The sequence below is a fragment of the Protopterus annectens genome, chromosome 2.part2 (assembly GCF_019279795.1).
Source record: "Protopterus annectens isolate FY-2018-M chromosome 2.part2, PAN1.0, whole genome shotgun sequence".
Classification (NCBI taxonomy): Eukaryota; Metazoa; Chordata; order Ceratodontiformes; family Protopteridae; genus Protopterus; species Protopterus annectens.
Window position 1 is genome coordinate 274,291,975 of NC_056730.1, and position 20,619 is coordinate 274,312,593.

Below are 20,619 nucleotides of genomic sequence, written 5' to 3' on the forward strand. Positions count from 1 at the left end.
TATCATACAAAGAATTACCATTTTATACTAAGTTACTGTAGAGTTTCTGTATTATGAATGATACTTTCTTTTCTTCGTTAGATTAGAGATAATGGGTCTTGAGATTTTTTTCTGTCTTATATACTGAGATTCATAGATATTCTATGTTTAGATTTATTTCTTTTTTGTATTTAAGTTTCTTTTTCTTTTGCAAGATTCTCTTACTTAATTTTAAGATGATTACAAGTCTATTTTAATAATTTGTATTACTCTCTTCATAGGATTATATTATCCACTAAATATAGTTGCTGTTAAATTAAAAAAAATGTTGAATGTAGGAACTGCACTTGATTTCCAATTTTTTTAATAACTTTTCTAGCTACAGCTAAAAGACTCCAAAACATTTTTATTGCTTGGCTTTTAGAGATAGAGGAAGTGCAGCATTCATTAGTATTATTGCTCTAACTAAAGAACAATCATCAGACCATAACACCTTAAAACATAATTGTCTCTTCCCAGTATACATTTCATTTTTCACCATAAACAATTGCCCAATCAGTGTTTACATGTTTACATCTCCAACAAACTGAAGAAGTAATTTTACTAAACTTAGAGATTTTAGAGGGAATAACAAACATTCTGTCTGTATAACTTGTGATAAAAACATCACAGTATAAATTTGAAGAAGTTTGACTGACTGATTTAAGTAATAAAGTTGTATTCTTACCAGCTACTGAGTCACTCAATCCACTACTATTGAAAAAGTTTCAAGATTTTATTTTGAAATTATTATTTTTATTTATAATTTATATAACCTGGACACACTTCCTTCATTGGCCAATTTACCTTCAATGATAGCATTCATATATTCATGCAATGGGGTATTAATGTTCTGTTCCTCTTTACACATAGTATCTAGAAATGCATTTAATTTCTTACTGATAGACAATATTAACTGGACAACAAATGAATGCAACTCATAATCTTTCATTAAATATTCTGATGACTTAGCTTTTCCTTTTTCAAAGCAATCATACCATAATACTAATTCATTTCTTTTTAGTAAATTAATTTTAACATTGTTTTGAGTTTCCTTAAATCTCGAGCAGTGTGCAGCGGGAAGTTACAAACATTTCATTTTGATATTAATTGGGTTTTAAAAACATATTTCTGAATTGCTTTAATAATTGATTTGATATACGCAGACTCTAAAGATTGGAATTAAATTCCTGCTAAGGCAAATTTTATTAACCAGATGAAAGAATGATTCTATGCTTCTAATTTATCAGATTCGATAAACTTATAAGAATTTTGTATAATCTGCGCCTGAATCATTTTCCATTGACTATTATAAGATGAGTCTAGCCAGAGAATAATAGAGTTAAAATGTGAAGCAATGGAATAAGGTTCTACATCTGGGAAGCTAATGCCACCAAACTCTCATTACTTCATATGATTTCTATAAGCAATTCTTGGCTTTTTGGGGTACCATAAGGATGAATTTAACATATTTGTTTTCATTTTCTTTATTTTTTGGGTACTCTACTGAATGCTATACATATAAATATATAATAATGGGTAATACAATCTTTTTAATAAGTAATATACCATCCACAAAAGTAAAAATAGATAATTTGTAATAAGAAGTAACACTTCTTCAATTTTTTTCAGAATTATTATTAATAATCTTAATCACATCTTGATAGATTTTTATTCCTAAATATTTTAGTTCTTTACTTCATGAAACTTTTTATTTCTTCATATATGTCTTCATTTGAACAATTGAAATCACCCATAGTTAGTAAAGTATCAGGTGCAAAGAGCTGTATTTTAGACTGATAATCTTTATTAATTGAGGATCCATCAATTTTTTCATTGCTTCTTATACCATTAGCTAAGGGCTTGATAACTAATGCAAATAGTAGAGGGACAAGGGACACCCTTAGTTTGTTTCTTTGTTTAAAGTGAATCCTTGAGAAATGTAAGATCTAATTTTAACATACACTTTGGAGTCTCTATACAAGTTTTTTTTAACATTCTAGTAAATTGTTCTGGAAATACAACCACTTCTAAAGTTTTAAACAAATAGTTCCAATCTACAGAATCAAACTCTGTCTCAATATCTAGACTAGTTAGGGCCAAATAATTTGTTCATTCCTTTTGCTAACTATAAGATAGTTACTACCCTTTTATATTATAAAATGTTAATCTATTGACTATAAATGTTGTTTGATATTTATTAATTTATCTACTATATTTCTTAATCTTGTAGTGGAGATGGAAGTAAATATTTTATAGTCTGAATTTAATAATGAAATACGCCTATATGAGGAAACTTATTATCCTTTCTTTGCATAAATATAAATGAGAACACAGAAAATTTCTATTAGAGAGGAATTTTGTGTCACTTTGAAGTATCCCGAAATGTCACTTAGTAATTCTAATAGATTTAATGGAAGCAGACAATATCATTCCATACTTAAACCATGTAACCCTGGAGCTTTACTGCTTTTCCCTTTTTAAAAGATCATTTAACTTCTATTAGGGTAATAGGCTTATTCAGCAGAGATATATGTTGGCCATTAAGTTTATTAGTAACGTTTTTCCTTAAATACTTATCAGTTTTATAATCATCAGCATTATTATTATTTTATCTTTATGAACATCATCATTGAATTTAAAAAAAAATCCTCTGCCTCCAAAGTAAGCTTATTAGTGTGAAGATTTCAGATATTATTGATTTGTGCTTTTTTGCTTAATACCTTACTTCTATTAGTTATCTATGGAGATGTTTTGAAGTCATTGCAATTTTTTTTTTTCTGAAGCTATCTCCACTTTTTGTGTTAAAATTGTTTGATGTTTTGTCATTGACTTCAGTATTATCTAATTTCTATATTTGCTTTTCAAACCTTGCTTTATGTATTTCATCTTGTAATTCTAACAACTCCTTATCCCACTGTTTCATTTTATTACTAGCTTATCTTCACATTCTATCTTTAATATGCATTTTTAAGAAGTCAGATAATATGGGTTTACTAACCTGACCATTATCATTCAAAGATAAAAAATTCTCAAATTGTTTCTTAAGGTAACTTTTAAATGCTTTTAACTTTTTCATATATACATATACTGGGATTCTTTAACTAATCTGTAATGTCTTTATATCCACAATATATTAATATATAGCGCATTATGATTCAATAAAGTACAAGGAATAGTTTTAAAGTAATTCCCTTTTTTAAGTAAATCTGTAGAGGTATAAATCCTATCCATTCTAGTTTGTGCCCAATGTGCATAAAAATGATGAGTGAAGAGCAATGACCTGTCTTTTGCTTTTAATATTAAATCAACTACATTTGTATTATTACTAATCCATCTGTGCTGGATATGCAGTTAAAATCAAAAAGTAGAAGCCAGCACCAAAGGTGGTTTAAATAACTCAATTTTTATTTAACCGTAAATACCAAAAGGGCAGGGTAAAAACCCTTAAACCCCACAAAATTCAACCAGAATGGTTTTGACTGAAATAGCCTTCCTCAGTGTTAAGCACCATATAGTCTCATCCCAGAATTTATACAAATCCATTAATTAGATACAATTTGTTATTGGTTTATCACAAATGATCATTTAATCCAGGCTGAAAAAGCCCACCTAATTTGATAATCCATTTCTTCTCCTTAGCATTAAGAATAGTATGCCACCCCAATTTATTAATCCTGTCACCCACTATTTAATCAATAACAGTAAATCTGTAAGAGGCATTAATATGTTTAAGTGTGGGATTGTATAAGGCAGTTAATTGTCTCTTGTTCCTAATATCTCTCAAATGTTCACCAATTCATAAGCATAATGGCCTAGATCTTCTGCCAATGTAAAAGGCCGAACATGTACACATTGCCAAGTATATGACCCAGTCTGACCCACAACTGGCCCAAAACTTAATATCATAAACCAACGGGGTATTCCTACTACTAAACTGTTTAGTTTTATTCACTCTAATGCAGTGTGTACAATGGCCACAAGGTACACAACCACATAATATCGCCCCTGTAATGGTATGTTGTTGTTGTACCATGGGAGCCTCCTTAATGTGCTTATAATGACTGAAATAGGAGCCAAGTGTCCTCCCTTTCTGAAATGAAAATAGGTATCTATTGCCTAAGATATCAGATAACCTGTGGTCTGATGGCAATATGTTCCCATGCCTATTAATAATATCCATAAATGCCCCCGTATTCCATCCATATATGGTGACTAGCCTCAAATCCAATGTCTTATCAGATGAATGTTCCTTACATAATAACAAGTCTTTCCTATCCTGGCTAGAAGCCCAGTTACTGGCAGAAATTATATTGCCATGTTTACAACTCTATTTTGGAATCTTTATACCAAATCACTCCTATATAGCTCATGTTTTTCCATATTAGAGCAAACACGTTTAACACAAATAAATTGTGATTTGGGGATATTTCTCATAATGTGTTGTGGGTGAAAGCTGGATGCATGAAGTAATGAATTATATTGTGGGTACTTCTGAAAAATGTCATTAGGGTTTTGTCTTCCTTCCTTGTAATAAGGACATCCAGAAAAGTGATCTGGTCTGTATGGTAATGGACAGTGAATTGTATTCCCCACTTATTCCCATTTAAATATTCTATAAATTACAAAAGGTATGTGCTGTCCACTCTCCAAACCAGCCAACAATCGTCCAGATAATGCCTCCAAATATCAATTTCTTCCAGGTACAAATTATGTGCAGGGTCATAAATAAGATGGTCCTTCACATAGGCCATAAATAAATCAGTGTAAACAGGGGCAAAAGATGCCCCCATTGCTGTACCCTGCATTTGCCATTAGCATTGGTCCTGAAAAAATAGAACATTCTTAGTTAAAACATGCTCTGCTATGCAAACCAAAAATGTACTGAATCCAGGTTGATAAAGTTCACTTTTCTCCAACCAATATTGTAACGCACAAAGACCAGCCCAGTGTGGAATATTAGTATAAAGGGCTGTGACATCCTGTGTACAAAGGAGCCAACCCAGTTCTAACTGCATGTCAGAAATGATACCTAAAAATTAGGTAGCATCCTGTATACATGCTCTAATAAATTTCAATAATGGTTGCAAATATTTAGTTAGGAACTGTGAAAGTGATTCGGTAAGTGACCCTCTGCCTGATACAGTAAGCCTATGTGGAAGACCATCTTATTTACGACCCTGCATATAATTTGTACCTGGAAGAAATTGATATTTGGAGGTGTTACCTTGATGGCTGTTGGTTGGTTTGAAGAGCGGACAGCACATACCTTTTGGAATTTATAGAATATTTAAAAGAGAATAAGTGGGGAATCCAATTCACTGTCCATTACCATACAGACCAGATCACTTTTTTGGATGTCCTTATTACAAGGAAGGAAGACAACACCCTAGATAGTGAAATTGTTTGGAAATACCCACAATATAATTCATTACTTCATGCATCAATCTTTCACCCACAACACATTATTAGAAATATCCCCAAATCACAATTTCATCGGGTTAAATGTGTTTGCTCTAATATGGAAAAATATGAGCAATATAGGAGTGATTTGGTACAAAGATTCCAAAATAGGGGTTATAAACATGGCAATATAATTTCTGCCAGTAACTGGGCTTCCAGCCAGAATAGGCAGGAGTTGTTGTCATATAAGGGACATTCATCTGATAGGACATTGGATTTGAGGCTAGTCACCATATATGGATGGAATACAGGGGCATTCATGGATATTGTTTATAGACTTTGGAACATACTGCTATTGGACCATAAGTTATCTGATATCTTAGGCAATAGATGCCTATTTTCATTTCGGAGAGGGAGGACACTTGGTTCATATTTCAGTCATTATAAACACCTTAAGGAGGCTCCCATGGTACAACAACAACATACCATTACAGGGAGATATTATGTGGTTGTGTACCTTGTGGCCATTGTACACACTGCATTAGAGTGAATAAAACTAAACAGTTTAGTAGTAGGAATACCTTGCTGGTTTATGATATTAAGTCTTTGGCCAATTGTGGGTCAGACTGGGTCATATACTTGGCAATGTGTACATGTTCTGCCTTTTACATTGGCCAAACATCTAGGCCGTTATGCTTAATGAATTGGTGAACATTTGAGTGATATTAGCAACAAGAGACAATCAAATGCCTTATGCAATCCTACACTTAAACATATTAATGCCTCTTACAGATTTACTGTTATTGATAACATAGTGGGTGACAGGATTAATAAATCTGGGTGGTATACTGTTCTTAATGCTAAGGAGAAGAAATGGATTATCAAATTAGGTGAGCTTTTTCAGCTTGGATTAAATGATCATTTGTGATTAACCAATAAACAATTGTATCTAATTAATGGATTTGTATAAATTCTGGGATGTGACTATATGGTGCTTAACACTGGGAAGGCTATCTCAGCTGAAACCATTCTGGTTGAATTTTGTGGGGTTTAAGGATTTTTACCCTGGCCTTTTGGTGTTTATGGTTAAATAAAAATTGAGTTATTTAAACCACCTTTAGTGCTGGCCTCTACTTTTCATATTTACTTCCAGTTTATTGGACCTATGCACTTGCCGTACTTGCGAGGATCTTTTCTGCTTGATGCAGTTAAAATCCCCTGTTAAAATTAAAATATCTTTCCAATGACTTTGTAATATTTATAAGTGATCTTTAACCAATCTTGCGCCTATTCCAGGGATGCAGTAAAAATTAGCTAGCCTACAGATGTTTCCATTATATTTAATTACTACACACTATACTCCTTTGGAATCATTAATGGATTCCATGAACCTAGGCATTACAGTGGTCTTTCTCCAAAGTATAAGAGTTTCTGTACTCTTTTTGTTAAAAGAAACAGATGATAACACTTCATAACCTAAGATATTTAAATATCGTATATCTTTATCAAGTGAGTCTCTTGCAAGAATATATCTCCTATATTTAATTTTAAATATCCCATTAGTGATTTCCTTTTTTGCCATTATTAAATCCATTTGCATTAATAAGTAATAGATCAAAACTAGACATACTGTGTGTTTCAAAAGATTTATTTTAAGAGATAATATGACTCATTTATCCACCGTATTAATACACTTGTATATAAGACTCTAATGCATTCCTACATTAGCTTAAGATTGCACATTTTTTTAATTCTTCCTTTCTACAAACTAGTCTACTAAAACTCATAAATGACAAAAACAGAAACAAGTCTACAGCTGTAACTGTATTTATTACTAATAAAACACAACCTAACATGGATACCAAAGTTTCTAGTTTGCCTATCAAATAGACAAACTGCTATACTATTGCTCTACCAATCAATACCTAAACATTCATCAAAAACTATCCAAAAGCTGCCATTATTTATAAATAATTAGTATCATATTATATATAATTTAAAAATAATTAGTGACTATTAAATTAGTTATATATTTTGGCATTTAATACAATTCCCTCATTACTACATAAAAGTTTAATAATCCTCTTCTATTAATCATAAATATTAAATAATCCAACAAATGATATACTATATATGTAGGTATGTAATAGTAGTAAAATTATCTATTAAATATTTTTATTATTTACTTAACATTTGTTTACTGTGAAAGTCTGACTTGGAACGAGCCACTTTTCAGGGGAGGCCCAGGGAGTAACGTTCCAGAATGCATGTCTTGGTAATATTAGAGGAAAACAAAGCACCCAGAGGAAACCCACACGAATGCAGGGAGGACATGCAGACTGCACACAGAAGGCACCCCCGCTGAGAATCAAACTGTGAACCTCTTGCTGTGAGACTACAATGCAAACCGCTGCAGCCCTGTGCCATCCAAATTATTTTGTCATTCAATTTTATTATAACTAAATCTCTAAATAAATATGTGGAACTGAGTCAGAACTGAAGAGATAAAGATATGTGTATGCTTACAGGTGATGTGTAATCTTATCTTATTAAACTATTATACAATAGGAAAATCAATGCATGTATACATTTGTCATGCTAAAAGATATGTACATATTTTATAGATTTAACAAAAGCCCTGAATTAATTTTAAAAGCACAAGTGTCTCTATTTTAAAATTGTGTAACACTATTAATATGATAAATATCAAAATATTGAAAAATGCATTAGCTTATTAAATTTCATAAAATTTATGTACATTGGTAAGGTCAAAGAGAATGTCTTGCTATTTCTACAGAGTCAAAAGAATTGCACTGTGTATTGTATTCAGGATTATACTGTGCTTAATTAAAATCACATTCTCCCTTCCGGGTTTAATCATCTTGAAAAATCTACTTTACTTTCTATCAAAATGAATGTACTGATTCAGCAATAAAGTAACAACATTTAAGCTCTGACATAAAAATGTGTGTTTTAAGTAGTCTTAGTGAATCTAATAGCATGTAATACGCAAAAAGCTTCTACTTTCAAATGGTCAATCTTTAAATTTCAGCTTTCAGGATTTTTTTTTTAATATGTTTTTATAATTTTCTCAGTAAACTATATACGAAACTGTACATTCACGCTTCTGCCATACACAGGTATATGTAATAAAGATCTTTCTTATAAGCGGTTTGTTATTTAAATATATTTTTCTGTCTTATTTTTCCACTGATAGTCTACCATATTTTATATAACTTCTATTTCTAAAATTGACCATCAAATGACTATTTAATCAACTCTCTATTGGAGATTACAATATGTGTATATATTTTTTGACTTACTGATATGCTCTTTTATTAATTTTACTTAGTAGATGTGTCATTCCTTGTGCATTTGAATATTATTCAAAAGATGTTTACTGTTCTTATTAATTCTAGTATTATAAGCAATTTTAACTATATGTAAAAGAATTCCTGCTTGTTTTATTTGAATGTGTGTTTTTAGCCATTGTGAACTATCATTTAGATCTAAGCTTCATATCCTGACATTAGAATTTGATTACAGCATGTGAAAATGACAACTCACAACACACAAGAGCTGCTAATCTCCTCTGTAAGTTTTTCATTCTTCTGAATTCCTTTAAACTGATCTAAACAGTAACAAACATCTAGATTTACTGCTTCCCAATAATATGTTATAGTTAATAACACTACAGTATAAGGTATTAAGATTCAGCAAAATGTAAACATATTACATATCAGCAACAGCTCAATATAAAATATTACTATAACTTTTGTTTTACCAATTCTTCCCTTCTAAACAAATATTAAAATTTATGCCACTTTGAATAGATTTCATTCATATGCACTTGAAAAGAAGCTAAAATCTTTTCTTCTCATTGTCACTGCCACAATTAAGGGACTTTTACAGACAGTAGTAATGAACTTTGATTTCTTCTAGGACATGGATTTTCTTCAAAAAAGGTTCAAGGCGCAGATGAGAAGCAAGTCAGGCAAGAATCAAGCATTTTCATACAACTGGAGTATTCCTTTGTTCTTGAAGTTTTTTAAGTGTTAATTGCTTCATAAATGACCTTTGAAAGGAAAGTGTTTCACAGGAATAAAGAGATCACAATTGTCAGCACATTGCCACTTTAAATTGCTATTAGTACTTAGATCTGCCATTCAGTTAGCCCAGCAATGCATATACCAGGCAAAGTTAAAGGGCAATAATGGGATTCTATTGCTCAACTTCTCTGTCATTTTTCTCTCTATTTACTGTCCTGCTATGAATAAACAACAATACAGCATTTAGAATATTTTAAGTCAACTGTTTCTCTCCACTAGAATAGTACATTTCTGTACTGTGGTGGTTTGACTTTTAAAACACTCTTATCCTGCCTGGGAAAAGCTTGCTGCAATCTCCAATTCACTGATGTCATCAAGGACACTGAATACAGGTAGTTTTCTGGCCAATTCCCTCCCCAAACTGACATCACTACAATAGTCCTAAAAATCCACCCATGCTGTGATGTTACAGCTTCCTGTTCCTTCCTCTACCCGTTCAGAAAGTAAAGGCTAGAACAAGGAAACAGTACATGAGTCAAGTCTCCTGCTGTGAGCTGTCAATCACAGCAGTTAACAGCTCAAATTACCCTTAGCACTTTGACAGCTAGGGAAGTTAGGTGTGAAGGGAGACGGGAAATGAGTCAAAGTAGTACAATTCAGACTTCACAAAAGACTGCAGTTTAGCCATTTTAAAAAGAAGCAAGAGGTAAAAGCACTTTGAATGTCTGATCTGTGGCATTTGCACTGTTTGTCTTTTAAGTAGTCATTGAATGACATGAAATGTTACTTCAAACGGACTGAAAGACAGCAGTGTATGGATATAAAATCAATGCAGTGACAAGAGCTTTATGAAGAAAGAAGCCTGTGTGATGTAATTTTTTACAGACAAGTAGTGCATTGTTGGATACCTAGAGGCAGCCTAAACAATCAGAATTACTTCAAGATGTCAGACCCCATGTGGTCAGATTAAGAAATTATGTATAAAATATTTAAAAACCTGTAAATAGTACCAGAGTGGTATTAAAATGTAGGAAACACCAAACCATGATGAAATAAACATGTTTTTTTAGTCTGTGGGCATGGTTCTCCTTTAAAACAAATAAAATAAAATTCTTTACTTATATAGTCTTAAAGCTACTGATTCTATTGTGCATAATTTAATTACATTCTGCTACAGGAAGTATTTGTTTAGCATTTTAGAAATACATTCATAAATTTAGTTAAAGTAAATATATTAAGTCTTTCACTGTAAATATAGTAAAATTGACCATTTATATTCCTTATCATGAAAAATGCTACAGCTTAAAATATAAATACATACTTACATATGTTTTGTAGCTTAAAGTCCAATACAAATCTTTTACTAAAAGGGTAAATCTATTGTTTCAGAAATAACAGTCTTGCAATAAGAGAAAAAAAGTCACTTGTTTTTAAGCTTTTTAATTTTAGATGCAGTTTTCTAGGGATTCTGCTTACTTACTCTCGAGAGAGATATAGTGTTCCAATCCATTTCTTCAGTATTATTAAGGATTTTCTTTTTGTTAAGAAAAGTGGATGCCCCCTCCAGTGTGTCAAATAGCTTAATTCCGTCAGAAATAAATAAATTGATCTTTGCAAGAAACACCAAAGTAGCTTTAATATTCTTCTTTTTTAATTCTTTAATCAGTGGTAAGCAGTATTTTCTTTTACTCATTACTTTACTGGAATAATAATTGTCAAATCTGACTACATGTTCAACTAGTTTAATATGTGGGCTGGTCCATGCTGTTTTCAATATTTGATCTTTTTCTAAGCTGGGCATAAACCTAACTATAATTGTATGTGGTGGTGAGTTTTCCTTCTTTGAAGGTCCTGTCAGAAATCTTATAGGACGTTTCAATTCCAAAAGATAAAGTTTCAGGTAGATTTAATGTTTTATGTAGCCAGTTTGATAATAAGTTTTTTTTATATTGTGCCCCTCATACTTTATAGGTATACTATATATTTTGATGTAATTTTCTCTAAGTCTATTTTCAAAACAATCAACTTTATCTATGAGCCAGTTATTTTGTTTTAAGAGATTCAGCCTGAGATTCACTTTCAGTTATTCTCCTTTCATAATCATTTAAAGCTTATTCCATACTGCTGATTTGTGCACTTTTTTGTTTCATAAGAATTTCTAAATCTTCCATCTTCTTTCTGGGCTGTTCTTTGAAACTTTCTATTTTGGTATAAAGCTTGTTCATTTTAAGTAATACATCCTACATACTAGATATTAGTGATTGCATATTTTTTTTTTTTTACAGAAGAATCCTGAGTACCATTTTGAGTGCCTCATGTTGAAGTGTATTCACTCTTAACCAATCAGCTGAAATTCTGACAGGAAAATTATAACTTTTGTAGGAGGTGAAGCTACTTATCTTTTTTTTCTGATTATTACTGAATAAAACTAGCTATCAAGAGAACTACACTGCCATGATATTTAGACAACTACGATATATTTCATATACACAATGAAGAAGTGCAAAAAAAGTGCCAAAGATGAGTTCAAACTCTAAGTAGAAGTCAATGTTTCAAGCTTTTCATCACAAATTTCTGAAAGTGTACTTATGGCTACTGGATCTTACTACAAGTTTATTTTTTGTAATGACAGAATGCTGAACTCTAACTACTTGGACATCATACCATCAAAGTAATATAGCCTGTCAATAGCTCCTGGACATGTAGATGAAACTGAGTTGAAAGTAATATGTTATGATATGTCATAAGTTATATTCTGTGTCTCTGTTGTAAAATTAATGTTATATGTTTTCTGCTTCCATTAGTATTTCAATTTTTTTAAGAGCTGATTTCCAAAAATAAAAAGAAAGAAGACTTTAAAATACTGCAAATTTGGCAGATACTGAAATAATGCATGACTAGTTCTCTGCAGAATTTTTGAGTCACCTGATAGTATCTGTGAGAGTGCATCCTTGTAGTCAAGAAAACTGTGGCATGTGTTTGTGTAACTTGGTCTTTTCAGTTTGCAAATCTAAATAAAACAGCAATGCACTAAAATAAAATGTCTGACACATAGGACAGTGTTAAATCATTGGGGTATTCCATAAATTAATAATTCTAATTTCAAGATTACTAATTTTTTCATGATTCTATAGTGTACCTCCTACATTTTAAATTGTATTTACCTTACTGTCCACAAATTCATTGTATCATAAGAGTTTTTACTAACTTATCCTACTGCATTTTCCTTTCCCAAGAATGCTACTAGGCAGACTCAAAGTATGCAAGGCCTCTCCAGTTCTAAAGAACAATACCTCCATATTAGTACAATTTAAATATAGGTTTTGTGTAAGTTTGTTGACTGTGAGATGAGATTCTGCATGCGAGTGTATTTTCCTACCACCTTCACCATAATATATTCACTACATTCATCTGCCATTTGAATCAAACAAAAGCCTTTATGATATATTTAAACTTCTGCTAATGCTGAAATAAGTATATGGTAAGGCTAGTGTAGACGCTAAAATGATGTTAACCTCTTTTTAAATTATGCAAAGGTTTTTTTTTTTTCATTTCTCTGTACTCTGAAACCATTGTTCTGCATGAGCAAGAACTGTCAACACTGAATCATGTCTATAGCTAAAGCATTCATGAACCTTTATTCTGTCTTTAGAATTTGGAATGATGGAAGGACATACAATTAAAAGTCAGCGACCTCGATCAGTACATGAGAAAAAGGCCCCTCAGGAGTACGCTGATGCTGCTAAATTTATGGCACAAACTGGTAATATACTAGCTACATTTTTTCTTGCTTATTGTTTAATTAATTATAAAAGAACACTGCATGTTTCATAATCTTTGCATATGTCAGTTTATAAGCTGATACTTTTTTCAGACATTTAGTTTGTCACCAGTTAAAGTCCCATAAATGCAGTAGCTGATAAATGTTTTATTTTTTTAAATAGAAATGCACAGAATATCATTTAACCATCGGAATTAAATTATACTGAATATGGGTTTCCTTAGTAAAAGAGGAACATTTTCCCAAAGATGAAAGCAGTCATTTCTCTAAATTATAAATATAGATTGGATTTCACTAAGCAGTATTAAGGAAACCCTTTCTGTCATTCCTACAGAAATTTAACATGAAATAATTTAAAGTCATCCTATCATTCATTGTCATAGCATTTTCATTATCATAGTGAGTTTGCATGTTTTCTCTGCATTAAAATCATAACTAAATTTATTAATGTGTAGAAAAGTTCATAATAAATCTGTTCCTTAGATAGCTCTTACCAGTAAATGTTTGCTTGCAAATAATATCAGTACTTTATTTTTCACAGTCCTTATATTTTAGTCGACATAACATAACAGTAGTATAACACTATTTCTCACTTGTTAAACCTATATAAATCTGTATAAAACTTGATCTGCCCATCACGGCTCTTCTTCTGAGTTGCATCACCTTCTGTAGCATGGAATTCATGTCTGAGCATGTTTATCATCAATTTTAACATCTGCAAGTATCATATACAATTATTTCTGAACACTTCAAAAGAAATGCTTTCAATGTATACATTTGTGGTGGTTGTTCATAACCCTGTTCCCACATCCAAGATGTTATTTACAGGTGTGCAGCTGGTATGCCTCCATCATTAATGCATTATATAATGTATATATTTTATCATTTTGCTATGATATGTTAAGTAATAACCTCACATCTTTGAGAGACATTGCTTAATTGTCATTGATTCAAATGTTTTCTAAATGCTTTCTCCTCATGTCTGACATTTACAGATGCATACGACATTTATGTATGTTTCTTCCATTTACAAATGTGTCCATATTATGTTTTTGGCCAGTTGTCTGTACTTAATGTTTTCAGTGGGTTAGCACCTTTAATGTTTATTTGTTTTTTTATATAGGGAATCCATTTTATAGAATAAATTCCTTCAAAACACTGCTCAATGAATGTTTCAAGACAGGTGGCCTGAGAAATTACACTGTGACATATATGTATTTTTGGAAATCAGTAGAGTCTAAGAAATATTTCCTTTGCAAAGGTTATGAAGTTTGAATAATATATATATATATATATATATATATATATATATATATATATATATATATATTTCCTGCAGAATTTTTCTTTCTATACTGAAGAGCACAGCCTTTTACATTTTCTTCTCAGATTGTTTTGTACTTTTTTATTTTTTATTTTTATATTGAGCAGTCTATTGCCTTTATACAAAAGACATGTAGTTGTCTGCAGCCCTTGGAATAGAGATGCACATGAACTGGGTGCATTGTGTACTATATCACTGTTCCATAATGGTTATTCATTGTAAGCATGAGTGTGTTATCAGTGTGTGTTTGTGTATGCATGTATGTACATGTGCGTGTGTGTCCATTTGCATGTGTAATATGTTTAGTTATAAAGACAAGAACTCTGTAAAGTAGTTAAACTTCACCATTTATAGATAAAATAGTATTGGAATAATCATTAACATAATATGACATGACCTTATACTAAGTTTAATCACCCCAAAGCAGAATAATATTTTTTGCTCCATCATCAGTAAATGTAAGAAAAATATATAAATTTTATTTCATTTTATATATTTGTATGCCTTCACTGAATTTTAACCAATAATGTTGTAAGCTCTGTAGTGAAAAAATAGCCAGAATACCACATATGATCAGCAGACCAAAAAACAAAGTGACAGTTTTATGGAAATGTATACTACAAACTTAGTGTAAAACAAAAACGCTTTTGGTAAATGCCTGTGGTGAAGGTTACTCATCCAAAATGTTTTTTTTTTAATTTAATAATTTTGCTGTTTGGTTTAGCAATGTGCACCATATTATGCATTTTATACTGTTTCAATATAAATATTTTCATTTTTGTAGAATTATAAACGGTAGTTTTATTCCAGCTTAAGTAAAAAAAATGTGAATGCAAAATGCATTCAGTATGTACAATGGCTATTCTGTATAAAACATAAGGTCGTAGCTCAAAATATGATCAAGCATTTTAAGAGGGTACATGGGACTATTCATCAAAATATGTTGCAAATTATCATAAAAGTATAAAACTCTAAGAAGCAGGAAGGAAATTGATTTACAAGGAGTACAGATATACCTATAGCTAACTGCGATGGTGCTGCAGTAGCATTGTCACCTCACAGTAAGACGTTGTCCTGTTCGATTTGCAGCTAGAGCGTCTTCTGTGTGGAGACATGCGTGAATGGGCGTACCTTCGTTGAAGGCTGTGCATCAGGGCTGGCAACTCAGCACGTAAAAATCTACTGCCAGTCATTAGCGGACCGAAGTTCTGCCGTGGCGACCCCTAACCGGGAAAAGCCGAAAGACACAACAACAACAACAGATATACCTATAGCTGGTAAATTGACTGGTTATAAAACAGAGAATGTTCATTATATTTTCTGCATATAAAAACATATGTCCATGTCAATGAAGTATATAGTTGTGTGTAACATACTGATAAATGTAATCAGTGGAAATAGTAAATTTAAGAAAAAAAAAAAGACCTACCATAGTGTAGGTGAAAAAGAAACTCTAGACCTGTAAAGCCTTTTAAAACAATGTCTATTTTTAAGCTCTCAAAAAGAGTGAGAATTAATGAATAAGGAACTGGATTTCTACAGCTTCTAGTTGTCCATTGTTCTTACTTTATTTTCTTTTTATTGTACTTTACTGAACTACATGACTGTGCTATCAAACAGAATTGATAGGACCACTAGGACATTTCTTGTTATTTTTCCTTACTTTGATACTTATTTGTTTTTTTTTTGTTTGTCAACCAAGTATGCAGACTCATTTTCTTTGTCCCTTTTCTGCCATCACCTAGACCACAAGAAGAAGGCTGAGTGTAGTATGTTTGTCTTTTTATCTACATACCTGTATATCTGTCTACATCTCTGCCTGCTTGCCTGTATATCTGTAAGTCTGTCTTTCTGTATGTCTGTCAGTTTATGTTTCTGTGTGTCTGTTTATCTATATGTCTAGCTAGCTTTCTGTCTTTCTAGATACCTGTTTAATCTTTATATTACATTCTTTGTATACAGTATTTTACTGGTATAACTCACTTTTGGTTAAAGATGGCACTTATTAAACCAGTGTACCTGCATTTTCAAAAAAATATATAATTCCATAATAAATGCATAATAACATTGCAATCATAAGTTGCGGTATTACACATTTAGTGAATAAAGGATTAAATGTTTAAGAAAGTGATACTTCATCTTAAGGAAGTCTGACAAGTTACTGACACAATTTTAATGACCATAAATAGAAAGTTTCAAAGTATCTGTTCATATGTTGAGGAAGAAATGTGCTTGGGAACTATTACCATAGAGAAAAGGTGTTTACAATGGATTGCTAATACCATGATGTAGTACAAAAATGATACTGTACAAGACATGATATATGAATTAAAGTAGTACCAATCTGTAGTATGTAGCATGTAGACATAAGGTAGATTTTGAAGTTTGTGATAAAGGTTAGCATTTATTTCCTAAAACTGGGGCTGGCATTTAAATTGACTTACTTTGATTAAATGACACAAAATGAAAAATAAAGTCAGTTGATTTTAAATACTTTTGAGATGAGCTGGGGTACTCAGCGGCAGAAAAGAAAAAGAAAATGTCCCATCTGTATAACATAATGAGTAACAGAGAAATGAAGAAGTCAGAATATGTGTGAAATCTGTAATACAAATATGATGCTCAGTTCAGCTGACCAAAGAGCAATGGTAAGGTATTTTTAAAAATGTTGTGAAAGTGAGAAGGTTATCTGAAGTGAGTTATTCCAGGTGCTAGCAGAAAGTCTAAGGAGGGCCACTATTTTGAATTAATGCAGTTATTAAGTTAGTGTACTGATTTTTGCCTTGATTTAGCATTTTTGTGGGATAGACTGAATAAAATCTTGTAGGAGGTATGTAGAGACACTACATTACCAGTTGCTGTTTACGGTTGTACTTTCACAATAATATTATATTTACTGCAGTATGTCAATTAACAGCTGCCTAATGTCTATGTGACTATATATATATATATATATATATATATATATATATATATATATGTATATATATATATATATATATATATATATATTATTGTGAGGAGTACATGCCCCATCTTATTATAAGTCATAGTAAAGTAACTCTACATTCCTTTTTTTAGCAGTTCTTCAGTTTTTAACTTTGAATTACATGATGTGCGTAGTCTAACATGTATGCATTCACTCTTTATTTCTTTCCCATAACATGTTCCCTTACATTTGTGTCTTGTTCTGATCCGTATATTATGGATTACCTTTGTAATATAGGTATTATGTGAATACATATGTATTCCTCAAGTAATCTCATCTTCTTTACTGCAAGATAATACCACAACAAAACAAATTATATATCGAACATTTTCTACTGTGCAGGGTGAACATTATAATAAAGCAATTTGGGGGGGCTATTAACTGCAAGATAAATAGCAATAGGAAAAAGTCTATTAAAGGTGATTTTTTAAGACTTTTTGTTATACCTTTACATTATGTGAGGTGGTGTGCTTTATGAAATGTACACATAGTTAACTGCATGGCAATGAAACACAAAATTGTTTATTGAACATTCTTAACTCTATTATATGCTCCTTTGATTTTTTTCATCAAACTGTGTATATCACAATGTGTGCACTGTTTTTGTATTTCATTCATTATAATCACAAAAGGGTGTCTCAGCATCAGACTAAATAAATTATAGTCAACTATGGGAAAGAGAACATGAGAATGTGCACTCTGTGAACAGGCATTAGTAAAACAATTGAATGTGTACCACTTTACCACTTGTGAAGGTGTAGTGATGCAGTGAAGGATTAAGTTAAATAAAGAAAACACTTATACAAAGAGTGTACTGTGTTAACTAGACTGAGCCTATGAGTAATACCATAATGGACCATAATGCTGAACAACAGCTTAATCAGTCTACCTGAAGACATTGGCCCTAATTCCATAAAGACCACTTGTTTATAGATAGGTCTTACACAAAAATAAATCAGAGCAGACTTAAATGGAACAACTTTTTTGGAATCTGGCCCATTGTCCAATCACATTACAAATAAAAATACATAAAAGTTAAAGTTTTGCAGATAAGAGTCTTAATCGGTGTCCAGGGTCATAGCAAGGATTGCAGCTAGTGCACTTACAAACCTAGTGTCAACTAAATTGGCTGAAGAAAACACCATGGCATTGTGTTCTACATATAAGATGTGCAAAGTATGTTCACCTTACACACAATGTGAAAGGATAGCTAATTGTCTCATTATGACTCGTGACTTATTCTGATATATCACACTGATATTCTTCACAGAATTCTGAGATGCAAATAACACTCAAACTTAAAATTGTGTTTGTGTGTGTGTGCACATGCATGAGACTGCGTACATACTGTGTTTTTTTTTGTGTGCATGTGTGTAAGTATATGTGTGTATGTGTGTGTGTGTGTGCGTGTCTGTGTGTGTGTGTGCGTGTACATGCATGAGACTGTAAGTGTGTGCGTTTTTTCTGTGTGTGTGTGTGTGTGTGTGTGTGTGTGCGCGCGCGCGCGCGCGTGTGTGTGTGTGTGTGTGTGTGCGTGTGTGTGTGTGTGTGCGCGTGTGCCCGTGTGTATGAGTATGTGTGTGTGCGTGTGTGTGTGTGTGTGTGTGTGTGTGTGTGTGTACATGCATGAGACTGTGTACGTATGTGTATTTTGTGTGTGTGTGTGTGTGTGTGTGTGTGTGTGTGTGTGTGTGTGTGTGTGTGTGTGTGTGTGCGCGTGTGTGTGTGGTTCTAAAGAGAAAAGGCCACCATGTGTGAAGGCAGCAGAATTATAGTAGATGAGTTAATCCTCACTGGGTTGTGATAAATGTGAGGTAAGTATGTTTTACTTTTGCCTTAGTGGCATTTAAGGAATGGTAAACTATTTCTAGGGGAGGGGTGACATCATTTGTTAATACTTCTATTTTTGTCTAAATGGGAAAAAATGTTAATATAGTTTGTTTTCTTTTCTCTTAATGCATTTTGCCTATGTCTTACATGATAATTTAATGAACTTGTTTTAAAAAAATACTTAAATCAACATTGAACTCCTAGACCGGATGCCTCCTGTGTTGTATGCATGTCCTTCATCTGTCTGCATGAGTTTTCAGTGGAGTCTCAGGCTGAGTCCCCTGTCCCAAAGACATCCTGACATGTGAATAGGAACTCCTCTAAATCACCTATACATGAATGAGAATGTCTGTGTATTTGTTTTTGTACAGCCAATGGACTGGCATTCTATCTAGGACAATTTTTCTTTTAATGTTCACTGCTTGCCACAATGATGTCTGACTCCCCTGTGACTATGCAGATATGCAAAGGTGAATGGGACACATTTAATCATCTCACATGTGCTGTTATGCCTTGGCCGTGTCTTTGTGTGTTTCAAGGCATGGTGCTCTGGCCTTTGCAACCAAAATTTCTTCTAAGGATTCATTGAGATTTTCATATAAATGTGCACCTCCCTTCTCGTTTTGTAAGTGATGAATAAGATCTCAAAATATTGAGGGGGAATTGTCAATGACAAAAAAAATCAGGATAGAAAATAAAATGTATTAATCAATTTTGTAATAGGTAGACAGGATGATGCCCTAGTAGTAACAGCTTTTTCTTACAGTCTTAGATGCTGGGGTTCAATCCTGAACTCTAGTCTGTGATTGTGTGGAGTTTTATCTGTTTTTCTCATTCCTGCATATGTTTTTTCTGGATATTACAGTGGGGTCCAACTCTTTGATTTAGGCTGATGTGTTATCCAGGGAAAAGTGAGGATTAATGTTTGCATACAGAGAAATATATAATAACTCTAAAATTGCTGTATCTGTGAGAGTCTTTTACTTCTACAGGGTACAGATCTTGGAATTATTATAAATACATACCAGGATTTTGGAAGGGGTGAAAGGCCCCCATATTTTGGGGCACAGGGAAGGTTGTATACTGTAAACAAACCTGTTTTAGATTTCACTGTGAGTTTTGCACTTTGCTTTTATCTTCGAAAGATGAGTTGTTCAGAGTTTCAGAACTCACATTTTAGAGTCTCAGATTTACAATAGGGCTCTTACTGTAATCTCCGTCCATC

At 32.3% G+C, this 20,619-nt stretch overlaps 1 protein-coding gene across 1 annotated transcript in view; it reads left to right on the top strand.

Annotated features, from left to right (window-relative positions):
- ADGRB3 (adhesion G protein-coupled receptor B3) overlaps nt 1–20,619 on the top strand; it is a 3,555,978-nt gene that overhangs the window by 960,747 nt on the left and 2,574,612 nt on the right. The window contains exon 3 of the mRNA XM_044063870.1: nt 13,123–13,233. Coding sequence (XP_043919805.1) covers nt 13,123–13,233 — 111 coding nt within the window. The remainder of the gene's footprint in view (nt 1–13,122; nt 13,234–20,619) is intronic.